Below are 11,823 nucleotides of genomic sequence, written 5' to 3'. Positions count from 1 at the left end.
ATATTTTTTTAGTCAATCTAACTATATTAAGGATATACTTAAGAAATTTAAAATAGATAAAGCCAAGCCAATAATCACTCCCATGAGTTCCACTGTTTAGTAAGATAAGGATTCAAATGGAAAATATGTGGATCAAAACAAATACCAAGAAATAATTGGATCACTTATTTAATTTATTATTAGCAGACCTGATGTTATATTTAGTGTTTGTCTCTATACTATATTTTAGGCTAATCCAATAGAGTCTAACTTAAGTGTTGTATAGAGAATCCTTAGATATCTCTTAGGAACCCAAAACTTAGGCATCCGATATCCTAGGCATAACACTTCTTTTGAAATCATAGGATATTAGGATTTAGATTTTATAAGATGTAGGGTTGATAGGAAAAGCACTTTTAGAACATGTCAATTTACAGAATAGGCCTTAGTTTCCTAATCTAGTATAAAATAAAACTCAGTTAAAGTGTTCACTACTAAAGATGAATACATAACATTAGAAAGTTATATGTCCCAAGTTTTTTGGCTAAAGCAATAAATACTTAATTTAGGATTACATGTAGATATCATTCAAATCTTATGTGATAACATTAATGTCATCTACATTTTAAAGAATCCAATCCAATACTCCGTAACAAAACACATAATCATAAGGCACCATTTCATTAGGGACCATGATATTAAAGGGGACTTAGCAACATCATATATCAACTAAAAATTAACTTGTTGATATTTTTACAAAAACACTGGCATTTAAAATCTTCAACACCCTAAGAACTAGATTAGGTGTAATAGATATTCATGCTTGAAATTAATGCTTTCTAATTATAATCTTTCTGTGTCTGACTTTTTTATTTTTTTTTAATTCGTTTATTTTTTTCTGTTTATATGTTATTTTTTATGCTTTTGATTTTCTATTAATTTCCTTTAGTATTTTAATAATCAGATCACTGCTCACTTTTAATGTTTATTTTGTTCTCCTTTGACACTTTTGCCTTATTTTTATTTTGAAACATGTAAGCAGTGATTGACTTCTCTAAAATAGTTAAAGGAAGAAATATTGCTAATTGTTTCTCTTCCTTTAACTCCTTTAGTAGTGTGTTTTCTTTCCAAATAAAAATCCATTTCAAATTAAAAATTAGAATTTAAAATAGCGATCTATTTTATCTTCCTACATTTATCTATCTCATATAAATAATATTTCAAGTCGATGAATCTCTTTCAGGTTTTCTTAATTAAGTTATTTATATTTATCATATGGATATGAATTTTTTTTTGTGGTTTAATCTTCTTTATGTAAGAGAGTGAGTATATCCTCTCTCATATTTAGAAGATAATCTCATAATTAAGAAATTTTTTAAAGATTCAGGAAGGAAGCAAGCTTAAAAAAATAAAAAGAAGCACAAAATGAGGCAAAAAACTAAAAAGATATGCAATGACTATCAAATAATTGCAAGAAGCACGAAGTGTATAAAAATCAAAATATGCTTAATGTACGTGATATATTGATAAAGAGGCATAAAATGAGCCTATTAAGAGTTAGCTTGCCTTTCCCTCAAATCCTTAAAATCGTAGAGGACTTTCTGTGTCAATTAATATCTGCTACACTTCAATTTAAAAATCATTATTTTAGATTGAGTACTTTGCAATGTAATTCTATTAGATATTTTTTATGAAATAAAGTGTGAAAATATCACTTTTCCTATCTAATTTCTTTTTTATTTAGATTTTTATTACAAAAATATTTTAACCAATAAGGAGTACGAGCTAGCAATGACAAGAAATATTTTCTAACCTTTTTGAATTTTAGTGGGTCAATTCATTTCTTGATAATTTCTTCTAATAATGAGGTAAATTTATTATTTACTGGAGTAGATCAATTCAAAAAAAATCTCTTTTGATTGCTATCTTTTTCTTGCTTTTCAATTTCTATTTTTCCTTCATGCTATTTTTCTCTTTTATGTGATGTCAAAAGGGAGAGAATTATATTATTATTATTATTGTGTTGTTATTCATTTTTTAATATATGATTATCATCTAAGGGGGAGTTTCTAAGAAAGCAACTTTTTTGAAAATCCTAAACAGTAATGTTTAATATCATAAAAAAGAGGAGATTATTACAAATATGATCCAAGCACTATAATTTTGATGATAACAAATATTATTGTGTCTGTTACTATTTTCTCATATTTCTGTGATATTTCATTTTATTTTGTGTATACTAACGTTTCAGGAAATCAATCAACTGCTCACTTGCAATTTGGATCAGCTCAAAATTGGGTAGACTAGGGTTAAACCAATTTTTATTTAGTTATATACTTTTTCCTTTCTTGGGGTGTATCATATAATTGGGTAAATATATTTGCTGAGCAACCTTGCACACACATAGGGGGAGAGAGATAAATATTTTTAAGAGAGTTTTTTAAGTACATCATAATGTACGATTTTATCTTTGTACTATACAATTTTAACTTTGTACTATATGATCTATTGTACTCTATCAAAACCTTGGCCGTTAGAGGTTAAGAAAGATACTAATTATGTCTTGATCATATAGTACAATTAGGTTCATACTATACAATTTTCTGTGTATAAATTTTGTCATCCTAAAGATCATACCGAATGAAATCCATGATTTTTGTATTGATCATACTATATAATGTCCATAGTTCTAGATGATTAACAATGTGTGAAGTTATCCATCTCAAGGGTCATCCCAAACGAATGGAAGGAATTTCTATAGTTTGTACCATACGATGTTTAGATCATACTATATAAAATATTATAAAGGTTAAAAATTCATCTGTATGACCTTGTTAGATGAGTCTGAATTACACTGATAGTATGGTACGATACGTATATCATCTTGTATGAATAGAAGATGAATCTCTTAAAAATTATGGTTTCCTAAAGCCACTACATATGGTTTTCTAATACTCCTATTAGATAATCTTTGGCTACTGAGACTTTAGAAGAAAGAGCCTTAAGGGAGGGAAAGGAAGGAGAGCTTTGTGAGAGAAGAGAGAGATTTTGTGAGGGTGAAGTTGTGAGGGTGAAGTTGTGAGGGATTTACAAAATTCCTTCAAATAAAAATCTTTCCTAGTATCAACAAGTGTCTTTTCGGATTCTTTGTGGCTCTGGAGAAGAAGTTCTTCAGCAAAAATTGTGATTCTCTAACCATCACCTGGAGGGTGAAAATATAGTTGTGGTTCCCTGACCAACACTAGGAGGGTGAAAATAAAGTTTTGGTTCTCTGACCATCACCTAGAGGGTAAAAACAAAGTTGAGGTTCTCTGCCTATAAAAGAGTCATGGTTCTCTACCTCACCGGGGTGGTGAAATAATATTTGTACAGGCTTCTCCGATTTATTATGAGAGTAAAAGGATAGTCACTATTGTTTAGTATAATACTTGAAGAGGGAGTCTCCAAGAAGTGGATGTAAGTCGGGTTGACTGAACCACTATAAATTCTGGTGTGTTCATTTTGATTATTATATGTATTTTATTTTCTACAATTATATGTGTAGCTAAAAAAATATGATTTATTTCATTATTGTGAAATTTACTTATTTTTGTATCCATTATATTGATTATTACATGTGGGTTTGAAAAGTTTTTAAAGAATTTCTTGTTATTTAAAGAATTTTTTTAATTATCCAATTCACCTCCTTCTTGGTTAGGTTCTTAAATGTCTAAGAACCTTTACAAACTTTAAAGTGGTATCAAAGCAGGATTCATAAATTAAGTTTTAGAAAACTTTTATAAAATAATCAATGGCTAACTTTGGAAATCAAAATACTATGGAAGGATATTCAATCACATGACCACCTCTATTTGACTATATTCATTTTGATTTTTGGAAAATTTGTATGTCCACTTTTTTGCAATCAATTGACTATCACATATGAATGTTAGTCCAGGAAAGATATTTTGCACCTTCAGATTTACTGATAATGTAATGGATTGAGATGTGATGAACTATAGAATGATAAATTGATGCAGCTAATCAGTATAAGCATTGATACATTTATTTTTTTATATGATTTATAACATATTATTATCTTTTATCTTACTTTTATTTTAGTTATATGATTTTAGTTGCTTGTTGGGCTATGTGCTCATTACATGATTTTACATATTTTTAGAATAGTATAAGGATTCTATTATGAGGCTTCGAACAAGAAAAAAATATAGTTATAATTCTTTATGTTGTTCATTGGTAAGTTCTAGTTTAATGTTTAAAATGAAAGAGTGGTGTAATTCTTCTAATATATATCATCGAATGTGACATTAATTATATGGAGTGAAATGCATGATCTTTACTGAATATCAAATATTGAAGTATATTTTTACTCAGAATGATCCGAATTTGAGATAAATAAAGTTTTAGAGTTGATTAAGGATTATAGTTTATCTTTTTAGTATCATTCTAGTAAGGTGAATGTGGTAGAAGATGCTTTTAGTAGGAAGTCATTATGTATTTCTATTTTGTCACTTATTTTTGTAGACCTTCTCATTTAATATTTGGAGAAGCTAGAGATATAAGTGGTATTCACTTATACAGCTCCAAGTTTGTTAGGTCGGATGATTATTCTATATACTCTTTAGGAAAGAATTTAATAAGCTCAAAAATTAGATATAGAGTATCTGACTTTGAGTGGTCAAATTAAGGCTAGAAAAAGACCTGAACTATATCTATCTTATTATGATATTTTTTTGCAAATATAGATTGTGTGTTCCATCGATTGGTGATCTGAGACATGAGATTCTACATGAGACACATTATTCAGGCTAAACTATTCATCTAGGATACAATAAGATGTATGGAGACTTGAAAGGTATATTTGGGTGGCTTGGATTGAAAAAAAGATATAGTAAAATTTATTTTAAAATGTGAGACCTATTAGTTGGTAAAGGTAAAGCATCAAAGATCAGACGGTCTTCTACAATTATTACCTATTCCATAATAGAAGTGAAAAAAGGTGACAATGAATTTTGTTATGGGTTTTCTTAGATCAAGACAAGCGCATGATGCTTTATGGGTTGTTATCGATTGACTAATGAAGTCAGTACATTTCATTCTGATTCTATAGATTGATCTAGTTAATTATTAAGTATAGTTATATGTCCATGATATTATCATATAACATGGTGTCCGAAGGTGATTATATCTGATCGTGGTGGTCGATTTAGCTCTAATTTGTGGAGAGATATTCAATAAGGACTAGGTATAAAATTATAATTAAGTATGACTTTCCATCATTAGACAAATGAAAAATCCAAAAGGACTATTCAGGAGTTGGATGATTTTTGTGACTATATATTTTAGATTTTTATGGTAGTTGGGAGTATTATATTCTTTTTATAGAATTTGCATATAACAAAAAATTTTAATCTTGGTATGCCTCCTTAAGAAGTCCTATACGTTAGGAAGTTTAGAACCCCTTTAACTTTAATAGAGGTGGTGGATAGACATGTGATAGGATTAGCTTTTGTGAATCAGACTTCATCAAAGATTCATTTGATTAGAGAAAGATTGAGAGCTGCACATGATAGGCAAAAGATTATGATAAAAAATATAGGTTGGAGGAATAAGAGGTTGGCAATTTTATTTATATAAAAATCTGCACTATAAAAGGTGTCAGTAGATTTGACAGAATTAGCAAATTGAGTTTAAGGTATATTGAGCATTTTAAGGTGATTGTAGTTCTTCTTAGAGGTTGTTGTTGCTTGATTATATGTCATATATACATAATATATTTCATAATTTTTTTTGAAGAAGTGGGTATCTAATTTTGGGAAGAGGTTATTTGATGACAATGTTGAGGTTCATCCGAACTTACACTATAAAAAAGTGCCAAATAATATTTAGGCGTATGATGTAAGAAAATTAAGAAGTAAACATATTTTTATGGTTAAGATATGGTGGAAGAGTGGGATTGCTAGAGATGCTACTTGGGAGAAATAATCTAATATGAGATAGCAATATCCAGAAAAAATTTTAATTTGGAAATGTCGAATATGATATTTTTCTAAGGGGAGAGTTGTAAGACTTCCAGGATCAAATTTCAACTCATATTAGTTGAACTGATTAAAAAATGGTAAATCTTTATATTTTTTAGTCTTGAACTCATTTGTATATCTTTGGGAGAATTTTTAAGTATGAAAAAGATTATGTGATTTCTAGAATGAGTAAGTAGTGTTTATTATGAATTTCAAAAAAAAAAAAAAAGAAATATTTCCATTTGAGCTTCTTAGTGTTGTATGTTCAAGTGCCTTAGTGTTGCTACAGTACAGGCGACAAATAGTGGAATTACAACTCTTTCGGGTCTAGAATTTGAGTTTTGAGAAAGAGTTACAATGCTAGGCCATTAACAACATTTTAAATTAAAATAATTTTTCTATTCCATTGCATTTGATCAAGCAGTCGATTGAAGTAGGAGAGAGAAAGAGAAGGTTTTGGAGAGGAAGAAGAAGGATTTTGAGTCGCTTTGGGCAATTTTTAGCCATTGAGCTAGTTGGAAAAGTTTTCTTCCTTGGGGTGGGTATCTTTTTGCCTATCTTAAATTTTGATAATTTGATATTTTTGGGATTTATACAATAAAATTTATATTTCTTTTACTAAAAAATTAAGGATAAATTTATATTATTAGAACTTTCATTGCATAACTTCTTGTATATTATAAGGCTCAAAATTAATATTTTTTATCGAATAAAAATAATCGAGATCATGTAAAATTGTGCCTTGGTATGATTATAGTCTTATAATAATGTTTTGTACAATCTCTGATAATTTAGTTATGTTTGAAAGTTATCCATTTTTACTTAGTAGTATTTCTATTTCCTATCATTATGGCATTTTGGTAATTTATAAATTGGGTCTAATTAAGCTTTAATTAATAAAACACATAAAAAATGCGTATGATGGTTAAAAGAATGTGAGAGGATGTGATGTGATGTTAAGCTGACACTAGTGGACGACCTACATACGATTTAGATATATTGGCACTAGTGGGCGACCAAGGTGTGATTATGTTATGCCGACGTTAGTGAGTAACTAAAGTATGATTCAATTATATTGGGTCCTATGGGTTATCAAGATGAGATTCTATTATGCAGGCACCAGCAATAGACTGAGGTGGGATTTTATTATGTCGGGGCTTGAAAGCTAATAAGGTGGGATTCTATTATGTCTCGGCTTGCGGGCTACCAACATTGGATTTTGTTAACAAAGTAATATATATATATCTTTGTTAATAGAAAATTTGGGCTGAGATCCATTCTGATAAAATTATTATCTGTTTATAATTCATTTGGTTTTAATACAGCTTTCAAAATTATTTAAATGCTTATATGAAGTTTAGTTTAAGCTTCTTCTTCACTTTTAGTTTTATTTTTTTGTACAATTCTTTAGTTTATTTTACAGCATAATATTTAAATTTTTCCTTTGGTTTTAGTTATTAATTTATGCTTTAGTCTTCAATAGCTTATTGAGCTGTGTTGGCTCAATCCTACTTCTGCTTCCATTTTTTCAGGCCAGGGGAAGGGTAAGGTGCAAGCTGAGTAATTGTGGATATTGGGCTCTAATTTGTGCTATAAGTATATTTTTGTTAGTTGATTTTTGCAAGATTGGCCTTTATTTGTTTTGTTGGTTATTGCCAAGCGCTATTGTAGATGTATTTTTGGATGATATATAGAAAATCATTTTTTTAGATTTAGTAGTCTTCCACTTTATATTGTATTCAATAGTGACTCTATGTTGTATATAAATTAGAATATTTTATTTAAGTACATCTCCAATCAGATCTTGGGGTCAAGCTTGTCATAATCAAGCATTATATGACCTCGTGATATCTAGTCATATCAGGTCAGGTTGTGACAATAAGTTTGTAATTTTACAGAGATAATTGATAGATACTTTATATCCCCTTGTTTTTAGTTTATTAAAATTGTGATTAGTGTTACACGTTGCGACCACAGGAGATCAGTGGATGAATGACACTTTAGCCACTTATATTAGGAAAGAAACATTAGATTGCATTAATAATGAAGTTATTATTTATATTTTTCAGAATGTGAGGAGTATATGCTATAAATTATAAATATTTTTCATCTTATATTTAATATTTTGCCTTCTAAAAATAATAAATTCAACAAAAAGATATTTTAAAATTGGTAATGCCAATCCCAAGAAAGGATGAAAAAGTTGAGGGATGTTTTTAAAAAATTAAGTTGGTTCCCCTATAAGAAATTTTTGGGTTCGCCATTATTGACAAGCCAAAGAGCCAATGAGCTAAGCCGAGTTTGTACTCAAGCTAGTATAATATACGAGCCATAATTTAGGGAAATTAAACAGAATTCGTCATGTCACCTAGTATGCAGTGGTTCAAAACACTAGTACACATCTAAAAAGTGATGTAGCATATCCTGATTTGCCTCTAGACGTCATCCTGTAATCACTTAGAATAATTTCTCCATAATTTAAGCTTGAACTCAAATTTGTAGCTCAATAAGCTCGTTAACTAGCTGAGTTCAAGCTAGCTCACTTACACCCTTACTTAAAATGTTGAAACTATTTCCTAGCCAATATCATTGTATGTTAGATGGGCTAGTTATATTCATTCACTATCAGCTTGTCGATATGATGGTAGAATTACCTAATTTCTCTTCACAATAAATTCTCTAAAAATTATATTAAAATTAAAAATATTATAATCTTAATTAACTAAGAAAAGAATTGATTAAATTTGACTTAAATAAACTCAACATCTAAAAAAAAAAAAAACTATAAAAAAATAAGACCATGTTTCTTAAATTTTGCAAATTATTTATTTAGGAGATTATGACTTGGTTCGGGATCTCTTTCCAATTTTTTTTTAAAGTTTAATTTTTGTCCCAAATGAATCTTGTCTTGTTAGCGACGAATTATTATGTCCGGTAACTGGATGTTCGGACACCCAATATAGACGTGTCACGTCACCAAAATACACTGGACCCAGGTGTATTTGGGTGATGTGGCACGTTGGATTGATGTCCGGATGAATCCGATCACCGGACATAATAATTTTCTCTCGTTAGGAGCATTTTGATAAAAAAAAATAATTTAGAAATAATTTTCTTAAATATATTGTTAGATATGTATTGCACAAAGGTTCCGCTACTTAGCCGTCAGCTCTCCCTGTCCTTCGCTGCATCGATGCTATCTCAAACGTCAAAGCCCTAAACCTAGCGTTGTCACCGTGGCTAAGAGAAGAAATGGCCTCACTCCTGAGATTGGCGGGGCACCGCCTCATTTCGCGGAGCCCGTCATCAATTTCCCAACTTCGGTGCTATTCCCTGCCGGCGAAGATTTACGATTCCGGGGCAGAGGAGCTTGAGATGATCGACCAGAGAAAGCTCCCAGCCGATTACAATCCCTCCAATTTTGATCCCACAGAGCACCGCACCCCGCCGTCCGATCGCGTATGGCGCCTTGTTGACGAGGTTTCTTCCCTCACACTCGCAGAGGTCGCTGAGCTCTCTTCCATCCTCATGCGGAAGGCGGCCTTGAGTGAGCCTCCCGTCATCGGTGTCATGAAGCCCGGCGCTACTTTACCTGGTGCTGTCTCTGCTGGTTTGGGGGCTGAGGCTGCCGTGAAGGAAGAAGAGAAGCCAGAGAAGACGGTATTTGAGCTAAAGCTGGAATCTTTTGAGGCGGCATCCAAGATCAAGGTTATCAAGGAGGTGAGGGCGTTTACGGACTTAGGTTTGAAGGAGGCCAAGGAATTAGTGGAGAAGAGTCCATCAGTGATAAAGAGTGGAGTGTCCAAGGAAGAGGCGGAACAGATTATTGAGAAAATGAAAGCTGCGGGAGCTAAGGTCATCATGTTGTGACGAGGTGGGATCAGGAGAGTTCAAAGGTATTCAACCCTTTTATATTGGTTGTGATATACGAGTTTAATGATTTCTTGTTGACGGTTAATTAGAATCTAAGTGCTAAGTCCCTCCTTTCTAATATGTTTTATCTACAGTAAGATTTGAAGTAAGAACACCAAATTAGTTATAGTTAAATTCTTGCTACCTTCGACAAGTTTGTTTGTGAAGCTTCAGTCATCCAGCATCCTGGTTTTTTTTCTCACTTCAGGGAAGAAAATCTTCATCGTTTGAGAAGGAGCAGTTCATTGAGGGGGCACTCTTTAATTTTAAGAACTGATAGATTTTTTTAATAAAAATAACATTGGGGATGGCTCACAGGCATTTGGTTTTATGTGGGTTGATGAGCTTTCAACATTTTCTATTTGGGTAAGAAACATCTGTGTTGGAGGAAATCAGATGATTGAAAATCCCATAGGGCTTGTATATGTTCTTTTGCTTACAATTTCCAAAGAATTTTCCTTTTACCTATTTTTTAGAAGGTTGTTATTCTCCTTGATTTGAGCCTTTTGCATGCTGAATTTATTCTTTCAAGTACTGAGGGATAATATTGTTATGATAGGCCATTTTAAATTCATTTGATAGAATTTTACATTTTATTGTATTGTTGGTACTTTCAAACTTGGCTTGGTGGAAATTATGTATGCCTCCCTGTTTCATGTTAATTTACATAATCTCCTTATTCTTTTATAAGCTAAGATATGAGAGTTAATTTATAGGGTGACTTGAAGATAGTAGAGTTGGGTGGGGTAGATTCTAGTCTTCTGCTCAGAATTTTATGTCTGCCTAGTTTTACACGCTGTATTGTTTTGAAATCATTAAAAGCCAGAAGGTTTACGGTTTCTTTTTTTTTTTTTTTTGTAGCAACTTTGTTAATGCATTGCAATGTCTATCTTAATGTTTCTGTATTTATCAAACGCGCACCCTCTGAATATTTCCAATGATTGGAGTATAAATTCACCGCTAAGATTGGAATTGTGTGGTATGATTTAAGATGATTCTTCAAATTAATGATTAATTTTTTTTTGAAAGATGCATGAAGCATTAACATTAAAATGAAAAGAACCTAATACAAGCTAAAAACTTCACATTCCTCCTTTAATAAAAGAAAAAATGGAGGAGGAATATGTTCCATACTATGATCATCCCAAGCAAAATCCCCATTAATAGCATAGTTAGCACACATGTCCGCTAACTTATTGCTCTCCCTACTAACATAATTGAAAATAACAAGATTAACTTCCTTGATAAAAGAAGAGAACCTTACATCAATCTCCGGTTTATGCAACCCCTTCTTGTTGATATTGTTTTGAATGCTTTTAATCACATTTTCATTGTCTCCTTCAATGATAATACCTTTGTATTGAGTGATCCAATCCTTGATAATACTTTGTAAAGAGAAAATAGCATCCAATTCAAGACGAGCAATATCCCAATGAATACCTTTGTTTCCAAAAGCAAAGAGAAACCTTCCTTGATGTTCTCGGCAAATAGCTCCCATTCCAGCTTTATAAGAAGATAACAATGAAGCATCAACGTTGATTTTAATCCAATCGGTTGGTGGAGGATGCCAAGACTTTTTAAACAACCGAGATGGTTGATTAACATCCCATAGGCCCGATTTATTTCTATTGGAAATAGAAATTGAAGTCATACCACGAGCATTGGATGCAATATTTAAATTGCTATCCTCATGAATTAATCTATTTCTAGACTTCCAACAAAGAAACACCAAAGTACAATACACATCGGTGAGAAATGTTTTTTTGGTAGCATTATACTCCAACCAACAAATTAACTCAGCATAGCTATGAAAAATAGGAATTTGAATGCCCCATTGATTCAAAATTTTTATAGTTTGAATCAGTTTATCACAACTCACCGTCACATGCTTGATATCTTCAATTTCCATACA

General features: G+C 31.2%; 1 protein-coding gene across 1 annotated transcript; it reads left to right on the top strand.

Annotated features, from left to right (window-relative positions):
• The first annotated feature begins 9,148 nt into the window (after positions 1 to 9,148).
• LOC110112564 (50S ribosomal protein L7/L12-like) lies at positions 9,149 to 10,401 on the top strand. The gene is made up of 2 exons (XM_020844830.2): positions 9,149 to 9,895; positions 10,007 to 10,401. The coding sequence occupies exon 1, from the start codon at positions 9,252 to 9,254 to the stop codon at positions 9,867 to 9,869; it is 618 nt and encodes a 205-aa protein (XP_020700489.1). The 5' UTR covers positions 9,149 to 9,251; the 3' UTR covers positions 9,870 to 9,895; positions 10,007 to 10,401.
• Positions 10,402 to 11,823: the final 1,422 nt, after the last annotated feature.

Source organism: Dendrobium catenatum, unplaced genomic scaffold (assembly GCF_001605985.2).
Source record: "Dendrobium catenatum unplaced genomic scaffold, ASM160598v2 fragScaff_scaffold_980, whole genome shotgun sequence".
Lineage (NCBI taxonomy): Eukaryota > Viridiplantae > Streptophyta > Magnoliopsida > Asparagales > Orchidaceae > Dendrobium > Dendrobium catenatum.
Note: the sequence above shows the minus strand (reverse complement) of the source record. Positions and strands in the feature narration are given on the sequence as shown.

What these genes read in the sequence shown, in the direction of transcription:
- LOC110112564 (XM_020844830.2), top strand. Translation starts at nt 9,252, where the DNA reads ATGGCCTCACTCCTGAGATTGGCGGGGCACCGCCTCATTTCGCGGAGC.